Source organism: Trifolium pratense, linkage group LG6, assembly GCF_020283565.1.
Source record: "Trifolium pratense cultivar HEN17-A07 linkage group LG6, ARS_RC_1.1, whole genome shotgun sequence".
Taxonomy (NCBI): domain Eukaryota; kingdom Viridiplantae; phylum Streptophyta; class Magnoliopsida; order Fabales; family Fabaceae; genus Trifolium; species Trifolium pratense.
In genome coordinates, this window is record NC_060064.1 from 2,783,565 (window position 1) to 2,803,542 (window position 19,978).

General features: G+C 30.6%; 4 protein-coding genes across 4 annotated transcripts; 3 read left to right on the forward strand and 1 right to left on the reverse strand.

Annotated features, from left to right (window-relative positions):
- The first annotated feature begins 8,198 nt into the window (after nucleotides 1-8,198).
- LOC123890983 lies at nucleotides 8,199-8,921 on the forward strand. Its single transcript, XM_045940758.1, has one exon. The coding sequence runs from the start codon at nucleotides 8,243-8,245 to the stop codon at nucleotides 8,777-8,779; it is 537 nt and encodes a 178-aa protein (XP_045796714.1). The 5' UTR covers nucleotides 8,199-8,242; the 3' UTR covers nucleotides 8,780-8,921.
- Nucleotides 8,922-10,175: 1,254 nt separating this feature from the next.
- Nucleotides 10,176-10,861, forward strand: LOC123890984. Its single transcript, XM_045940759.1, has one exon. It carries the CDS (start codon nucleotides 10,229-10,231, stop codon nucleotides 10,679-10,681), a length of 453 nt encoding a protein of 150 aa, XP_045796715.1. The 5' UTR covers nucleotides 10,176-10,228; the 3' UTR covers nucleotides 10,682-10,861.
- Nucleotides 10,862-12,905: 2,044 nt separating this feature from the next.
- On the forward strand, nucleotides 12,906-13,652 carry LOC123890985. The gene has a single exon (XM_045940760.1). It carries the CDS (start codon nucleotides 12,950-12,952, stop codon nucleotides 13,460-13,462), a length of 513 nt encoding a protein of 170 aa, XP_045796716.1. The 5' UTR covers nucleotides 12,906-12,949; the 3' UTR covers nucleotides 13,463-13,652.
- A 3,010-nt stretch (nucleotides 13,653-16,662) lies between these two features.
- On the reverse strand, nucleotides 16,663-19,522 carry LOC123890987 (alkaline/neutral invertase A, mitochondrial-like). The gene is made up of 5 exons (XM_045940761.1): nucleotides 18,762-19,522; nucleotides 18,266-18,425; nucleotides 17,471-18,176; nucleotides 17,268-17,316; nucleotides 16,663-17,143 (listed from the first exon to the last, which is right to left on the reverse strand). The coding sequence occupies exons 1-5, from the start codon at nucleotides 19,452-19,454 to the stop codon at nucleotides 16,817-16,819; spliced, it is 1,935 nt and encodes a 644-aa protein (XP_045796717.1). The 5' UTR covers nucleotides 19,455-19,522; the 3' UTR covers nucleotides 16,663-16,816.
- Nucleotides 19,523-19,978: the final 456 nt, after the last annotated feature.

Consider the following 19,978-nt stretch of genomic DNA (forward strand, 5'->3'; position numbering starts at 1 on the left):
AAAATCAACTACTTCCTAAAATAAATCATTCTTAGGGATGTTCATTCAAAAGGACCAAAGTCAAGCAAGAAAATTAGCACAAACATTTCCTTTTTTAAGAGATGATAACTTTTGTAGACTCCATAATCTCAAAGGGAACCCTAGAAATGCATGAAGATGGGTCACAATTTCAGCAATGAAGGTTGTTAATAAAATATTTTTACTGCTAAAAAAAAATGTGCTTTATGTTATGGTGAGTTTGTTAATAAAAGATTTTCGTTGCTACTAAAAAAATGTAAGGGTAATTTTGGTATTATGAAAAGTCTACACCAAAATTCATGAATTCTCTTTATATATATATATATATATATATAGAGTCAGGATCCGTTGACACCAACTAGTTTGACACCAAATGTTACACCTCTCAATAACGTTTTAACCGATATAAATTTTATAAAATCCACCGTTGGATTGAAAGTTCACATCATATAGATCATTTGTGTAAAATTTCAAATAAATCCAAAATCATTTGATATGTTATTGAGATACATCAAAATTAACGGTTTTTGTATTTTTTTAAATGCCGTTAATCTTTATGTGTCTCAATAGCATATCAAATGATTTTGGATTTGTCTGAAATTTTACACAAATGATCTATATGATGTAAACTTTCAATCCAACGGTGGATTTTATAAAATTTATATCGGTTAAAACGTTATTGAGAGGTGTAACATTTGGTGTCAAACTAGTTGGTGTCAACGGATCCTGACTCATATATATATAGTATGAAATAGATATAGATGGAAAACCATAAAAAAAGAAAAAAGAGAGAGGTAATTAGAGGAAGTTAAGAGCAATTGTGGAATAATTAAAAAGTCATAAAGGAAGTTAAGGGCAAAATTGACAAAAAAAAAACAGCTCAAACTCTCATATCTCCTTTATATATTGTTATAGATATCTTATCATGTAGGGCAATATCACCCGAGTAATTATCAATTGTATGACAATCATTAATTGAGAGTTAGTTGTATGAGGATAACAACCATAATTGTTTCTCATAAAAAAATGATAATATCTCATAAAAAAATTGGCTTATATTAACATAATGTTTCTAAATATAGAAAATATACATGTAACAAACAAAAACTTAAATACATAAATTATAAGGAGGAAGGATCAAATTACACCGGTGTAATTTTTAAAAAGTTACACTCATTAATATCCATTGAATTTATTTTGATCTAATGGCTATTAAAGATTCACTTATAAAATCAAATGATTCCATCAATAAATTAAAAAATCTCCTTTTTTATTTTCTTACCTTCCTCTTTTGCCATGATATTATTAGTTTTATTTTGTTACAAGACCATATATTATTGGAGTTTTTCTTCTTCTTTTCAATGATACCATTGTTTATGAATAAATTTCGATGATGAGTTTGTACCAAGAAGAAGAGGAGTTGATGACCATATTATTGGAGTTACTGCCAATTACATGGGACCTTTATTTAAAAGTCAATTACATTGGATCACCAATTACACATGTAGTACTACATGTTGAATTTATATATGTACTATCACTATGGTTGAAATCCTGAAAGCTGTGTATGTACGGTGGTGTCGGTAGAGTAGAGGGCTGGTGGTGTCCGATAGAGGTAGCTCATGGGTGCCCATCGGTTCATGTATCCCATAATAAACTCTGTTCTCAAAAATGATAAATTAGTCTTTTTTTTTTTACTAAAATTACTAGTCTTTTTCTGAGAAAGAAAAAATCATCAATGAATTGATAGTATTGGTCATCAATAAATTCTGTGTATCTACTAGTAGTGTCATCTAACAAGATCATAAATGTTGACTTACGTGTTGCTACCATTCATGTTTCTTAAGTTTTCTAAAAAATTCTTTATCTCTACATATATCCCGAAATAAATAACGAATTTGACAAGTTCACGTTTATCATTAGTTATTTGTTTTGAAAAATTATAAAAATTGTATATTATGAAAATACTCATTAAAACAAATCAAACAACATCTTATGTCATTTATTAGTTTCATATAAGGTTACGGATTTGCGCCCCGTTTCTAGACCTACCTCGTTGTTGTGGTGTGCCTTGGTCGCAAAATTTCATCTCCCTCTAGTAAGATTGTTCTCGACAGCTTCGTCGATTTTGGTGTAAGCCACAACATCGTCGTCATATCCACGTCATTACTTCATATTAGCTTCGACTATTTGGCTCGAAATGACATTTATTATTTGTTGGTCGTACTTTCGTTGCAGTAAGTTGTTTCATGAATTTTTTTTTTGTGTGGGCAATCAAGTTCATTTACCGATTTTATACACGTTTTTGGTTCAATTGGGCTCGTCTCTGATTTGGTGCTCATTAACGTTTGCACACTACACTTTTTTGTTATCTAATTTCGTGCTTGTACACAATTTCGTTGATTTGTGCTTCTAGTCAGAGAAAACTTATTTCGTTGATTTGTTATCTAATTTCGCGCTTGAAGCTATCTCGTTGCTTCATATTCTATTTTACTTATTAGAAAAAACTATTTATTGCCTATTTAGATTGTTTCCACTTTAATCTACTACTTTTTTTTTCTTTCTTCCGCTTAAAAAAAAATATGATAATTTTAAGATAAATATTTTTTATAAATAGTAGATTAATTTCTTATAATTGCTATCTGTCTCCAATTCAACGCTAACCCTCCCTTCATTTATGGAGTTCATAAATTTTCAACTGTTTTTGAGTGATAAAGGAAATGTCAAGGAAGACTATTTCAACTGCCCCCAACAAAAAACAGATCATGAATCATAGATTACTTTATGTATCTTTTGGATTTTCCATCAATTCATAACATCAGGACTAGTTCCGATTATTTGGAAGTTATGTTTAAATATTAAAAATAGTTAATAAAAAAAAGGTAAAATAATAAAAAGAAATCATTATCTATTTAAATTGTAAATAATATAAAAATAATTAACATTTAAAAGAATATTTTAATTAATAACTTCAAAATAAAACTTCAAACTACTATCAACTTTCTAACTACGTTTTAAATATTAATTTTAATTTTGTCAGAACATAATATAATATGGTAATGTTGCGGACTTTTAAGAATTTGAGTTAAATGGAAAAAAAAAAAAAAGCTTAGAAATAGACCTATATTGTATAAGCCACTATGTTTGGTCCAATAGCGAGGGATTTGAGTAGTAAGTTGTAGGTCTTGGGTTCGATCTCCAGCTCATTGTAAACAAAACAAAAAAGATCTATATTGTATAAGATAAAAAATATTTTTGGTTTTCATTTTTTGTTGTTGTAGTAATTTTACTTTTTTTTTTACGATCAACTGCAAAGTTATTTGTGAAATTAAGAATATATCTATTAAAGTTAGTTATTAAGAATAAATTTTTTTTAGTAATGACAAAATCATTCCATTTTTTACATATATATAAATTTTTTAATAGACATATATGAAAAGTAGGAGTCCCCTAAAATTTTGAAGCCCTATTTGGTGGCACACCCATCCATTTGGTGATATATATTGGTTTGAAATCTTAGAATATGTTTTAAGGTTTCAAGTTTAATTCTCTACGATACTAATTTTGATGAGTAAATTCATACATGATTTTGCTCTGACCTTAAATGTGCGGAGAAAAATCAAAGTGATTCATATATTTATGGGCAAAATTAAGTGGTAAGAAACAAAAGTGACAACCTTAATTGTTTGGTGTTTTTATAACCATTTTTCAAATATATTAGAGGTTTAATTTCACTTGCTACTTTATTTTTATTTTATTTTTTTTGGTGCATAACTTGCGACTTTATTTATTATGAAAGAAAATATTAATATAAAGTAAGTTAGTAGAATTAAGAGTAATAAATATGAATATTCTCATTGTAACCCAAAAAAAAAAAATATTCAAAAAATAAATTTAAATTTATGGAAATATTAAATAAAAATAACTATTTATAACTTGTTTTCTTATTCTTGATAATTTATGTGTTTTGTTTCTTATAAAAAACTCATAGAAAATAATATTTTTAAACAAAATATTTAACATTATATAATTTTAAAAGCAGTAACTCACTTGATAGCTAAAGACTATGAAAAGGAAGGAACATAAAACTGAGCCAATCCTTGTGTTAACCTCCCACCCCCATTGTGTGGAAGTAGCGAGGGACGTCCGTCGGTGTTTAAGACCTCGGCTTGCCTCTGGTTTGGAGGATCGAGACGAGAACCACGAACTACGTACCTTCCTTTCTGCTCTTTATCCCGAGAAGCACTTCACTTAAGAGAAAGAGCCGTCAGACTACTAGAGGAATTATAATATCTTGAACCAAGAAACCGCGCGGAAGGCAGGAAATATGACAATTCAGCTGTAATCCACAAAAGAAGATAGAAAAATATGAAGTCAGAGGGAAAGAGGCAGGGACGGACCTGGAGGGGGGCAAACAGTGGCTAAGGCCCTCCCCTCCCCCTTAATTACATACATACATATACATAATATATCATATACAATTAGTATATTATAATTTGTAATTATATCAATTATTTATCATTTAGATTATATAAATAAGAATTTAATTGATATGTATTTATGGTGTAAAAATATTTATATTGTCGAACAATTATAGGTGTTGAATTATTAAAAATATAGCATTTTAATTATATAAAAAAAATAGTTGTTTCAATTGGTAAGAGTTTTGAGTTTCTTAAGTAAGTGATCAAAAGATTGATATTTGGCTCTTGCACATGAACAAAATTAGATTGAGGGGGAAAAACTCATTTTTTGTGCCCCACATATTTCCCGGAGACGTTTAGTCACAAGTCACTATTAAACAAGAACTTCGTAAAAATAATATTATAACATAAAAAAAAAATTGCATGGACAACAAAAAATCTACACTAATTTTGATTATTTTACTATTTTTTGGCCCCCAGTGTACTAAGCTCCTGGATCCGTCCCCGGGGTCTCAGGTGTCATGCATGTTTTATTGATCTTGGAAATTAAGTTTTATCGTTCTCCGATTTTATTTTAAATAAATTGGTATTTATATTTAGAGAAACTCACGAAAGAAAAATTCACGAATTCATCCCGACGTGTATTTTGTATAACCCATTTTCTTATTGCTTTCAACTATTTATACTTCGTGATAATTTTGTGATAGCTTATTTCGCTATATATAGCATTGGTGTTATATTTAATCACTTATTATCAATTATATCTTTTATTTTGTAACTTAATATTAATTAGTTCTTAAGTTTATCCATTTATTTTTAATCAAGTCTATAAAATGTAACAGAGTTGAATACTTTTTGAAGGACTAATATAATTTTTTTTAGATAGACAAAATGACAAAGTCATTATAAACTTATACACAAGTAAGAGAGTCGGAGTTTAAACCTTGGTCATACGTTCGACCTAACAATTTTGACATTTTTATAAATTGAGGTAAAACTCATGGAGGATATGAATAAAATTTAACAGAGTCAAGTACTTTTTTGAAATATATTCATAAAGGTAGAGACTTATTTAAGACTGTTTTACGAAGTCAATGATCGATTTAATGGTTTCATCTTTGAAAGAACTATATTGTGTCTTGTACCGCAAAGTTCCATCCTACAATAACTTAGAATCACTCTCTTGAAACTCCAAAAAAATATTCATAAAATCAGAGACTTATTTAAGATTCTTTTACAAAGTCAATGATAGATTTAATGGTTTCATCTTTGAAAGAACTATATTGTATCTTGTACCACAGAGTTCCATCCTACAATAACTTAGAATCACTCTCTTGAAACTCCAAAGAAAATCCCAATTTATTGGACCATTTGAGACAATCAAGGTGAAGTTTACATTTCAACCATTGATATATTATATAAGTATTGGATGGCTTAGATGATAGAAGTGTGTTTTTTGTACAATTTTTCACAGACCTTTTGTACTAGTTTTAATGTTCATGATTTGCATTTATTTAAAAATTGGATTTTTTTTTTGGGTTGGTTTTCACCATTAATATCCGGTCTACCGGACTTTTTAATCCGATATGAGGGACAGTTCTGGCATCACTAAATCACATGACAATTTTTTTGTCTTAAAATGACACTTAAAAAGGAACGGAATGAGTAGTTAGGCAAATGAATGATGAAGTTTGAGATCAAGAGAGGAAGAAACCATGGGCGGACCTCTTCAAGGCTTGGTGTGGCTATAGCCACACCAGCCTAGCCAATTTGTTTCCTATAAAAAATAAATATATATTTTATAAATGATTTTAAGTCATTTTATATACATATTCATATAAGTATTAATATAAATATTAATTTAGAGTTTATTATTGATACTGTAAGTCCCTCGTACATATTAGTTTAAGTACTAGTGCAAATATTAGTTCGTAGTCTATTATTGATGATTTCAAGTCTTGCATTATACGTAAAGTATTATTTTAATTTATATAGTTTAATTTTATAATAATTAACTTTAACTTTGTTTGGTAAAAAAATGAATAACTAATTGAGTTTGTAATATTGGGTAAAATTATCGATTAAACTGGAATATAAATATGAAATGACATAATTAATATTTAATTTTTTGAAGTAAGATAATATGGGTTAAATTGGAATAAAAATTAATAAGTTATAAACTAATTGAATTAGCCTATCAAAATAAAGTGTAAGTTAGTATAATTTTGTATTCTATATATATTTTGGTCCAAGGTAGGATCTTGTGAAGACTCTAACAATAATGATATGCATGATTTAACAGTTATAGTATTTTTTTTTATTCGAACAGAAATTATGATTTTTTTATATAGTTTGGTTTTATTTTTTAATAGAAATTTTATAGATTATAGATTTTTTTTTATGGATATACATGTTGTATTAGTAAATCTCACCCACACACACGCATGCACGCACGCGCACGCGCGCGCGCACACACACATACACATATATATATATAGAGTGTTTGTGTGACAAATATTTTTAACTATATTCCAAAAATTTCCTATAGTTTTAACTATACAAATATTTTTTATGTGCACTATAAATACAACTCTCATTCTATGCATATCGACTCGTGGAACTTAGAGAAAGAAAGAAAGAAAGAGAGTTTGAGATAGCTTGAATTGAGGGTTTTCACTTTGAGAAAAATATATAGAGTGTTTGTGTGACAAATATTTTTAACTATATTCCAAAAATTTCCAATAGTTTTATTATATTCAAGAGATGGCCATGTCCCGTGAATCTTTGGCTTTTGTCTTTGGCATAATAGGTAGATACTTGTTTCTTACAAGCCATAAGCCATGCATATATCATTGCTAGCTTTTCAATTTTTTCAATAGTGTTTGCACTTTTAATTTTAATTTAATTCACTTCTTTCTCTATCACTCCCACACCCTCATTCATCATCATTTTTCTTCTTCTAGCTTATTCATCAACATCATCTTCTAGTTTTTTCATCAACTTTTTCATACATCGCAAATTGATACCTCAAATTTAATGTTAGCTTTAATTTGTTGTCCAATTTTTTTTAGGGTAACATTTTAATTAGATATGGAGCATGATAATTGGAACCAAATGTAACATGCAGATTGCATGGCTATATATGGCATATTTCTAATTTCAAATCTAATATACATATAATAAATGTTTTTGTCAATAAATAATTTTAATCAAACCATATATTATTTTTTATTTCAACATTTGAGGTTTTCATTTCCAATTAATCATGCAATATTAACTGAAAATCAAATAAATATATAAACAAAAGTTATAGTATTTTTTTTTATTCGAACAGAAATTGTGATTTTTTTATATAGTTTGGTTTTATTTTTTAATAGAAATTTTATAGATTATAGATTTTTTTTTATGGATATACATGTTGTATTAGTAAATCTCACCCACACACACGCACGCACGCACGCGCGCGCGCGCGCGCGTGCGCGCACACACACACACATATATATATGTATATATATATATTGTTTGTTGTTTAACTAAATTTCAATGATTTTTTTTGTCCGGTAGTGCCTAAAAATTTTAGCCACACCAGTTATTTGTGTCTGGGTCCGCCCCTGGAAGAAACATGAAACCAATTAACCCAAACATATGGGATAATGGAAGTTGTACATTGTATATATTCTATAAAAGGAAACCGAAAATGAGAGCATGCGACGGTTCCTCCTCACAAAAAAAATAGCACTCTAAAGAACTAAACATTGCATGTAATGCAATTGTCGCATTAAATTAATGTCTTACATAAGATGAATTTCACAACTTATATAACCAAGCTACTACTATGTAGCCATTGTGTAATTAAGCACACAACAAAACAAAGGATGTCTTTGGTGACTGAGGAAATCAAATTGAAATCAGAAGTATACCATGGTCACCAAATATGTGAACTGAAATACAAAGAGCTTCTCAAAGTAATGGCTCTTCCAAACAATCTTTTACCATTGAAAGACATCAAAGAGGTTGGTTACAACAAAGAAACAGGTTTTGTTTGGCTGAAACAGAACAAAAGCATAATACACAAGTTTGAGAAAATTGGGAAACTTGTTTCATATGCTGCTGAAATGACTGCACATATTGAACATGGTAAGGTCAAGAAACTCAATGGTGTCAAAACTAAAGAGCTTTTGATTTGGATCACACTTAGTGATATTTATGTTGATGATCCACCAATTGGTAGTAAAATCACTTGCAAAACTCCTCTTGGATTATCTAAAACATTTCCTCTTTCTGCTTTTGAGGTTGAAGAAGAGAAGTCAAGTGATGTTCAACGTAAATATCACTGAAACTGTTGCAGCTGGTGTCAAAGAGGTCTAATTTTTCTTTTATTTTTGCTTGCTTATGTTATGAGTGTAGTGTGCCTAAACCCTTTTTTATTTGTATTCATGTAAGAAATATGGATGATAAAATACCAGTTTCTGCTAATAAAATCCGCTACAGGCATCAGGGGTAGTTTAATAGATATTTGCGGGTAATATAAATAGATATTTTGTAACTACCTGTTATTTAATGGATACGTATATGGATCGAATGATATTCATATATGTGCCCACTAATAAATAAGAAAACGAATGTGTTGGCTTTTACGGTTAAAGTGACAGTGAAATGTATGAATATTATTATGTGTTAATTTGGTGGGGAGGGCCATTTGAAAAATCTATTTTGTTCAATAGGTTGTGGGGCTAATGAAATAGTCAACCGGCCATATATTTTTTGAATATGACGTTTTTGGTACTCATTGGAGGGCAGTTGCAAATTAGCCGAGAATATGTTGTTGTTTTAATTGATGTGCGCTATCATGCTTTACACTTTGGTAGCGGCTCTTTGTTTAATGAAGAGACGCGAAAGTAATTTTTGGCGATCTGGGTGGTTTGTTGTTGACTTATATTTGAAAATAACAAAATAACATGTATTTTGTACAAAAAGATCTATCTATGAATTCGACTCTTGATAAAGTGAAACCCTTGTTTGGTGTTGGTTGAAGAAAATACCGGATTTAGTTATGATTTGAATTCCTGGTTGTTTAAGCCATTAGCTTGTTCAAGGGTTGAAATCACTTGATTTGGAAGCAAATTTTTTAACTGTTTTGTGACTTTGTTTATTCATAATCTAATGACTGCGATTGTAAAGGAGAATAAAATGATCGGGGGAGAGAAACAACAGTTAAGATCCAACAGTTATAATTAGTACATGGAGGATCAACAGGAGATGATAAGAATACTTATTCTTGATCAGTTTTTTGCTAGTGCTTAATATATTTTTTGCCTTCTTCAAAATAATAATAATTAATATTTTATTAAAAAAAATAAACATAATTATTTTTCTTCTATAAAAGCGACAAGCAAACAAATAATGGATGAAATAAATATGAAGTATTTTAGGAATATCCATAATAAAAAAACAAATGTTTTATTGTGATTAGTAAGAATTTCTTAGACTTTATATTTTTCTTAAAACAAAAATATTTGGTTTGATTAGATGATATATACAAATCTTTATTAAAAGACATAAATAAATTGTAAATCAAACAAGTATAAAAGATAAAATAAATAATCAAACACTCATTAATTTTATTGACTAAATCAAACAATCATTGATGTTCTAGATAATCTTTGTCGACAAAATTAAACATAGGATTAAATTTTACAACTGGAGAAGTAGTACTATATAAGAAGCCACTGCAACCATTGTAACAACACAACAAAAACAAATCAAAAACATCTATAAGAAAAACAATGTCATTGGTAACAGAGGAAATCAAATTGAAAGCAGAGATTTACCATGGTGACGAACTCTGTCAAGCGAAAGCGAAAGAGCTTCTAGAAGAAATTGCTCTTCCAAATGGTCTTTTACCATTGAAAGACATCATAGAAGTTGGTTACAACAGAGAAATAGGTTTTGTTTGGCTGAAACAGAAGAAAAGTATAACACATAAGTTTGAGAAAATTGGTAGAAATGTTTCATATGCTACTGAAGTTACTGCAGAAGTTGAAAAAGGTAAGATTAAGAAACTTAATGGTGTTAAAGCTAAAGAGCTTTTGATTTGGCTTACACTTAATGAGATTTATGTTGATGATCCACCAACTGGTAAAATCACTTTCAAAGCTTATTCTGGACTTTCTAGAACTTTCCCTGTTACTGCTTTTGAACTTGAAGAAGAGAAATCAAGTGGTGTCAAAGATGTCTAATGTTTTAGGTCTCCATTGACTAAAGATGTGGTTGCTAATAAAATTTTCAATGAATAAGTTTATGTTTATGTTACTTTTTTATTTTATTTTGGGCAGTTTCAAATTAAGCTAGGTGAAGTGGTGTATTAATCTTCCTCTTTTGTTCTTTTCCAATTATAAATAAAATAAAATTAATTTCAATATATCTCTACATTAATTGTTTATTCCATTTATATGAATCATGCTAACCAGTATTTTTGGTACTTTAACAAACACAAATTTAAAGATAATTTTATTATATTTAATTTTTTTAACAAATATTTTAGAAATACTTGTTACAGTAATATTTTTCTTTAAATATATTTTTGTTTTGTTTCCCCACGCCATTTAATTTGTTGATGGGAATAATCTCTTCTCAGATTTGCATGGCTAATCACGTACGGGTTGTAGAAAATTGATCGATGTTGAGTTAATAGTATTTTTTGTACGAGTTTGAAATATTCACCGACTTGTATGATGACTAAAAGAATGAAATATGAGTTATGGATTAGTTCACAAATATATAAAATATAAGATTCCTTCAAAAAAATAAATATATAAGATGCATCGACATTCGATGAGCAATTGTCGTCTTTTAAGAAAAAGAAAAAAAGAACTATATCGTTTTTCTTCATGTTAAGGAACTTTGAATATTCGTTTTAAAAATCATGCATTCAATTTTTTAAAAGTCAAAATATTATTTATTTCAATGTACGTAAACTTTCCACTCCGGATATTATACTTTATGTCTCACAATGAATGACACAGACGTAAAATAAGACACTCATTAACTATATAGTCAAAGTGTCTAAACAATTGGCTCTCATCTTTGCAAGGATATCTGTACGAGTATTCCCTTCACGAAGAATATACTTCAAAAACAAAATTTCAATCCTTCTTCATGTACCCTCTGAAAATCTCCAACATATTAGCATAATGATGATGTATGTGTGTTCTCATAGTCACTAGTTGGACTACGTGAAGGGACTCTGAGTAACACATAATCTTTTTGAATCCTGCTTGCCAACACAACTTGATGCCAATTAAAAGATCATGAATCTCTCCATGTAACACATTCGACCAACCAACGTTCCCATAAAATTCAAAGCGGAAGTTTCCCTCATGATTTCTCACCAAACCCCAAATCATGATCGATTTCCCTAGATTTGTTAATGCACTACCATCTACATTTAAAGTCATAGTATCTTGGTCTCCACTCTTTCTAGCGAACTCCATGAATAGGGTGAGAGACTGAGACATGGGAAGAGAACCTTCGTTAAATGCTTGCATAGTTACCTGCAACTGAGTAACACATAGATGGTACAAGCGTAGTTTTCATCGGCCGGATATCTTCAATGATATATTTATCTCGAAAAGTCCAAATGTTCCACATAATTAATGAAACAATGACTCCGAAATCATATACTATAGTAGCAATTAGTGTCTGTATACTCTTCAGGCCAACGCACTGACAAAGATTTGGAACTTCATTAAGACCACAACCTATCCATAGATCCCTAACTTGGGGTCAGAAAAATAAACAATAAAGAATGGACACGAAGGAGGAACATTAATACCTCTGTGAAAAATGATAGCTCGAGTAGGTATAGAATTGTGACAAATTTGCCAAATAAAGAATTGCACACTAGCAAATATTTTCATCTTCCAAATCCAAGACCACATATCTAGAGAGGTGAGAGGTTGATTGATGTAAGAAGGTTGACCGCGCCAGATTGAAGATGAAGTGACACGTAAACGAAAATAGTGTATATTTGATTTTACTATAATTTAGTTAGATTTGTTATTTTTTTTTATTTTCTTTTAGCCCAATTTATTATTTTTATATTAACCCACTATGAAAAAATACTGATAAAAAAAATTATGAAAAAAATACAGTAAGTTAAATCATTAATGTTTTAGATAATCTTTATTAACAAAGTTAATTTTTTGTTTGACTTAAAAAATTCCACCTTAACGTTAATGTTTTTAATATTTTTTTAATAAGAAAAGGAAGTTAATGTTTTAAATATTGAATTGCTTTTAAATTTAATAAATCATCTAAATATAGAATGCAGTTGAGGAAGATAAAGAATTAAATGTGACATTAATAAACGGCAGTGGCAATTGTTGTAATTAACACAATAAAGAAAGGTCAATTTAACAGCATACGAAGTATATAAGAACCCACCGCAACCCCAATTGTAACCACACAACAAAACAAAACAAGAAACTCAAAAACAACACAAAACGATGTCGTTGGTATCAGAAGAAATGAAATCGAAATCAGAGGTTTACCATGGTGACCAAATCTGTCAAGCGAAATCAAAAGAACTTCTGAGAGAAATTGTTCTTCCAAATGGTCTTTTACCATTGAAAGACATCATTGAAGTTGGTTACAACAGAGAAACAGGTTTTGTTTGGTTGAAACAGAAAAAAGCAATAACACACAAGTTTGAGAAAATTGGTAAACTTGTTTCATATGCTACTGAAGTTACTGCACAAGTTGAAAAAGGTAAGATTAAGAAACTTAATGGTGTTAAAACAAAAGAGCTTTTGATTTGGATCACACTTAGTGATATTTATGTTGATGATCCACCAACTGGTAAAATCACTTTTAAAACACCTGCTGGACTTTCTAGAACTTTTCCTGTTTCTGCTTTTGAGGTTGAAGAAGACAAATCAAGTGTTGTTGTTAAGGAAACTAACAACAAAGTTAATGAAACTGTTGCTGCTGCTGCTGCTGGTGGTGTCAAAGAGGTCTAATTCTAGATCTGTCTATTTTGTCACCAATTTGTTGTTGCTGCTATTGAATTATCAATTAATAAATTTTAATGTTACTTTTATTTAGGGGTGGGGAGTTTTAAAGATTATTATCAATTGAAGTGGTGTATTAATCATCCTTGATCTTTTGTTCTTATCCGATTAAAAATGAAATGAAATTAATTATTTTAAATGTTTCTGTTTTTTTTGTTGATGGCAAAGAAATTGTGTCTGATCTCAGATGTATATTGATGTTTGAGTTAATCTAATTAATATTTTGTGTAACCACCTGTATTAAATTAAAGTTTTTGACTTTAAATAGGTGTTCAACTTATTTAATTTTCTAACACCATTCCTAATGTGGATATATAACTATAACATGTCTACGTATAGAACTCTCTTGAAGAAAAGAGCTCCATGTGCTCCATTGTGGATGTTCGCAGCGCCTTGAATTGTTTTAACTCAATCGAAACTAAAATTGTTGATTTTTAAAGTTTATTAAATAATTGATATATTTAATTTAATCTATATGAATGGTTAAAGGTACGAAGTAACTTGAGTCTCACGTTGCGGAGGGTTTTTATAGAGCCCAACGTTGGGTTAAAAATTTCCTTAATGAGCCATGTTGAGCAGCTCATTAAGAGTGACTGTCAGGATTTCTCATTGGATGGAGAGACCATTCGTGGTCCTCATCCTAGGCCAAACAATTTCACTTATTGGATAAGGGATGAGCAGAAATGTGTGTGATGATGTGGACGAGCTGGGGCATGTCATCTTGGGCCGTCCTCGACATCCTAGCGGAGGGAATTTGGGCGTGATGACATGGGCGAGCTGGGGCATGTCATCTTGGGTCGTCCTCGACATCCTAGCGGCGTGATGACATGGGCGAGCTGGGGCATATCATCTTGGGCCATCCTCGACATCCTAGCGGAGGGAATTTGGGCCAGCTTTAGGTCCAGTCCAAAACCAATGTTATTTTTATTTTTAAGGAAAAGTGATATTTTACCTAACCATTACACGTTCTTGAGGGGGAAAATTTGATGTTACAAGTAAAACGTTAGCGTGTAAATATAAATGAAGCTATCATTGTATTTGTTTGTACCCCAAAAAAGGGAAAAGGAAGGAAGCTACTAGTGGAAGGAACCAACCCAAAATGAATGAATATATTCACAGCTATAATGAATGATCACAATAAGTCGGTAGATCAAATTTAAGGAGTGTATCTGTCTCTAAGTGTAACCAACTTTTATAAGTTTCAACTTACTTTTTCCTCTGTCCCATTCCAAGTTTTAATTTTTGTCCAAAGAGATAAGATTTCATTCAAAAATGTCAACACAGGAAAACAATTGGTCGACTATATACTAAATATAGTTACACATAAAATTTATTAGTTCAAATTTTACAACCTCACACAATAAAACAATAGGGATTATAAGAGACAAGCACCAACCTAAGTAAATTGGACCAAACCTCATTTTCTTACCGTGAATTCGGTCCATATCTTAGTGGTTAATCAATTTTTTCTCGAGCATGAAAGGGTAACTCTAATTCGGGGTACGATATTATTTATTAGGGTTTTTTTTTTAAACGATTCATTTTAGGAAAAGTTTATTAATCACTTGAGTCTAATATCATTACTATCTTGTAATTGTGTGAGTGTGTCAAATATTTTATGGGTGATGCTAACTGTCCGGACATCAGTTAAGGAAACCAAAAAATAAATAAATTGAAAATAACATTTTTTTAGACTTTTGAGAAGTTGATTGCAACTCCAAACTCTTGGGTTATCCTTGGAGTTAGAGTTGCTATTAGATTAATTTAATAACAATAACAAGGAAAATAAGGCACGCAAAGTGTAACATATTGTTATACGAAGTAATCCCTCCGGTCCTTTTTATAAGAAACACTTTGAAAAAATCACACAGACCAATGAAGCACATTTAACATTGTTATTTTCATTTAATACTCTTATAAATTTAAATTTATTCCATGTATACCTTATTTAATTACTCTTTATTCAACTAACTTACTTATTTTTAAATTCTCTCTCATAATAAATAAGGGCGTAAGTGAAATTGAACATTTAAAACATTTGAAAATTGGTCAAAATTTCTTATAAAAAGTACCAAATTTTTTGCCCTAAGTGTTCCTTATAAAAAGGACCGGAGGGAGTATTTAGGTACGCATTAAATTACTCGACCAAACCAAAATAATAACATGAAAAAGAAAAGTCATACTAGATGGGAGTAACAGTACCTCAAAAATGGAGGAACAGTACCCAAAATAATTAGTACATCTAATCTAACAGTTAGACGTCTAATTAAAAACTAATCCACCGCTAGCTTTTCAGGCTGTCTAATGGAGATTCCCCTTTTCTTTGGACAACTGAAGAAATAATTGAGTTGAATTTGATGTGGTCGCAAAATGCACCTAAAAACTTAGTCTAGTGATGAGAGATTTATGTAGAATACATGAGATTGTAGATTCGATTCTCATTAGCTATATTGTAAACCAAAAAATACACGTAGTTAGCACATTGATAATTGTTGGATCGAAATGGTTTAAATTTGTTTGATATTTTAGAGTAATTTTACTTTTCTAAGTTGTTCAGTTTCGATATAACAATTGTTGAGTGAATTTGTGACCGAAACAAATCTAAATTTGTAAAATAATCAGCTTTTGAATTAAAATTGAGGGAAACAAATATATGAATTATATATGAACTCAATACTGAAATCCCATCCATCCAAGCTTAAAGATCATTTTTTCTAAAACGTAATTACTGGACACAAAAGTATAGCTAAAAGAAACCATAATTAGGAGTCACATACTCACATAAAGAACATGAACAACATTTTAGACTCATGAAAATTTGAAATGCAGGAAATAGGTAATATTATTTTAGGGTCTTGCTAACGAGTAACAACTTAATGTCATTATACATGCTTGTTGGTAATCTATGTTCTCATGGTTGAGATATATCCATCCATAATTTCTTGAAAACACAATTAGCTGCTAAAATACTTCAACAATAAACAAAAATCTCAACTTCAGTGCTGAAAAAAAGAAAAGAAAAAGTAAAGTAGTAAACAGATAGGACACAAGTTAACAAAAATGCTCCAAAGAATCATTGTATTATAATGTGAAAAATCAATATATACATATATACATATCTATAAATTTACAGATGCAATGACCTATCAAAATTCAGTCATCAATAGTCACAACAATGTGGAAGATATATATTTCTTCCCAATCCTATCAAACTTATCATATACATAATATACATGATATACTATATATACACACTAAACTAGTTAGACTGTAAAATATAGAGAGACCCTCTCTTAGATATCTTCACACTAAAATGTGTGACTTCGCGACATCACGAGAACATTTTGTTCTGCCACTCTTATTAAGTGTACAAACACATGTTTCAAGAATATCAAGATCTTCATCCCAGCATAGCAAGGTTGCTATTTCAGGATTCTTCAAAAGCATCTTAGATGCAAGGAATCCAGCCAATGTCCATGTTTGAAAAAGTCGCGCTTGTTTTCCGATAAATCTTCCTGTTTTTGTGTCATAATATTCTGGCCAAGAATCAATTGGAAGCCTTTTCTCAGCCAAATCAACAGCCTTCTCAGCTAGATTAGTTCTCCCCATTTTGATGCATGCTAGCGTGAACTGAATCAATCATAATCGTCAGATCATTATAAATGTTTGATGCATTATTTGGTTGTGATGCGCTGAAAGTGTGTAAAACTGTTTACATTGACAATGCATGAAAATTAACCTCATTCATAATTACCTGCCAGAGAAGGGTAGGCCAAGATCCGCCATTATGATATGACCACGGGCTGCAAAAGTTAGGCATTCATATAGTTTTGGTTAAATATGTACACCATACCATAGAATCAATTTTATACGAATACTACTATTAGATTTTTTATATTGAACCTAACTTATCCCTACAAAACAGAAGGAAAAATGAAAGGAAGAATTAATGTTTACGTATTCTTAGGGTCGCTGCCGGTAATTAAGCGCCATTCTTCAGCCTCCAAGGCAGGATAACATATCTTAAGAGGCATGTCACCAACAAGATCATCCCATTTTGATTCTATGAGATTCAAAACAGACTTGTTTTGTTTTGGTGTACCTAAAGATGAAACAATTGACCAAAGATTTCCAAGCATGAAAAACCTGAAATCCATGTGAGCTGGTTGTAGATTTCCTATCAAATAACCACCTTCCTCAGGAATCCAATCCATTAACCACATTGGAATTTGTTCAGGATAAATGTTGAACTTGTTAGTTGCATCTAAAGAGTATTCTTCTGTTTTATACCTATAAATCTCATTCACCTGTCTCATATCCAACCAATAATATTCTCTAATATGGAAAGAAAGTGCACTTAGTCTATTGTTAATTTCTCCAACTAGATTCTTAGATTCATCATTCAAAACAACCATTTCGCGCGCTGACCGAAGAGCCGAGTAAAATAATGCTTGAATCTCAAGAGGGTGACCATGTATACCCATCCTTCTGTCTATCATGCAAGATCCATCAGTTACTAACAGAGAAGGAAACATATCAAATCCATCTGATAAACATAAGTTAATGATCATTTGTAAGCCCGTTTGAACTTCTAACTTTTCTTGCAAGGTATAGTCACCAGTGAGTTTCCCATAAGCCCTAAGCAGAATGATCCACCACAATCCTATCAAGTAACAAAAACATAGAAAAACATGTTATGGAAAGGACTCATCTGTCACATCAAAAAAATTGTCCTAAAAGAGTGTTACTAACCTGAATCAACAGGAGCAACACGACCAATAGCCGATTCTCCAAAATCAGGATCTAAAACTTCTCCTGTCTTTTTGTCATCAAATTCCATAGTTTTAACTTTGAAACTTGCAGGCATCAAACCTTGTCCCGGGCTATAGCAATCCACCGTTTTCTCCCAACTCTATTGCAATTGAATAGAGGATATTCAACATTAATTAAAACACATTATATTATCCCCATAACATGTTGCATTGCCACTTTCGTATTGAAATTGATTCATGTAATATTCATTTTAGTCCTTAACAAAAACTTATTCCAGTATGATTAAAATTTGCAGCAATTAAAACAAAACAAAAGGAACAAAAACAAAAATGATATATTTACGACGGCCAAAAACATAATTAAACTTTAACAAGATATACACCAAAGAAGACTTAAAAGATTTAAACCTTTGCAAAATAGACAAAAAAAAGGCTCTTAAAGATAATATTTATGTATTATTATGATTAGTGATTACCTGAAGTTGCAAGGTGTGAAGGAGGAAATTCTTGACAATCTCATGTTCACCCTTGAGCAAGAAAGCAAGAGCAGAAGGGATAAAATCTCGAATAAAAACTTGATCATAATTCAATGGCGATCCCGAATCATCATTTGCTGCAACGGTTCCCACAGGTGTATCACAATAAGTAACAAGTGCTTTCTGCAACAATTTCCATGCTTCTTTCTCCACTTCTGTTTCTTCGTCATCAAATTTTTTCTTTGCAATGGATCCATTCTTCGAATTCTTTTCCTTCAAATCTTCCTCGTCTCCTCCACCCTTGTTATCATCTTTACCAACTCTTAAACCACGTTTGGTTTCAACAGAGTTTGAGAATTCACGTGCCTTGAAAGATACTCCACCAATAGACGATACACATTCTGTTTTTGTTGCTTTTAAATTAAGAAATGTTCTTGAATGGCCTAAATTCCAAGAGGGTAACCGCAAAACTTGTTGAAAACCATTCATTACACGTTTAAATTCAAAAATGCGAGAAGGGTATTGCTTGGTTTTGCGATCAAGATTGAGAAAAAGAGGATTATTACAGAATGATGTTGACATTGTAACAGAATGATAACATCTTGAGAAAAAAGATGAATTCTTTCGACCAAGTCCGAGAATTCTAGAGGATGGTTTCATGGTACAATTACTAATAAGGTTGATTGATGTCATTACATGAAGAAGGAAAAAACTACAATATTATCCAAGAACGAAATATGAGTAGTGTGTGGTGGTTGATATCATGAAAGGATGTTCAAGAAATGGTGTCTCAAATTTTGGAAAGAAAAAAGAATGGTTGATAGTTATGTGGGTAGAACAAAATATCAATAATGTATAAGTATAGGAAGAAAATGTTAACTTGGAATCCAAGATTCTATTTTTCACCACATAATCCTCCACTGTTCAAATTTCTTCTTTTTCCCCCATTTGGCAAAACAATTTATTATAGAATTTTATGGTTAATTATCAAGATCTAATTGTAACTAATGAAATATGAGATTAAAAATATTCACTTCTATGCTAAAATTGTTTTACAATGACCAACGGTTACAATTCTTCAAAATTATGTAATCACCTTTATTTAAAAACTAGCGTGCCAGAGAGGCGCGTTCCACGCCTGCCTGTTTCTAACTTATGTCCAAAAAAATGTTTTATGTTATTGTGAATTTGTTAATAAAAAAAAAAAAAATTTGCTA

Bases quoted from the DNA above. Each gene is read 5' to 3' on its own strand.
- LOC123890983 (XM_045940758.1), top strand. From the start codon at position 8,243: ATGAATTTCACAACTTATATAACCAAGCTACTACTATGTAGCCATTGT.
- LOC123890984 (XM_045940759.1), top strand. From the start codon at position 10,229: ATGTCATTGGTAACAGAGGAAATCAAATTGAAAGCAGAGATTTACCAT.
- LOC123890985 (XM_045940760.1), top strand. From the start codon at position 12,950: ATGTCGTTGGTATCAGAAGAAATGAAATCGAAATCAGAGGTTTACCAT.
- LOC123890987 (XM_045940761.1), bottom strand. From the start codon at position 19,454: ATGACATCAATCAACCTTATTAGTAATTGTACCATGAAACCATCCTCT. The intron at 18,177-18,265 runs GTTAGTAACACT...GTTACTTGATAG, and splicing joins TGTTGCTCCTGTTGATTCAG to GATTGTGGTGGATCATTCTG. The intron at 17,317-17,470 runs GTAAACATTAAT...TAACTTTTGCAG, and splicing joins GGCAGCGACCCTAAGAATAC to CCCGTGGTCATATCATAATG.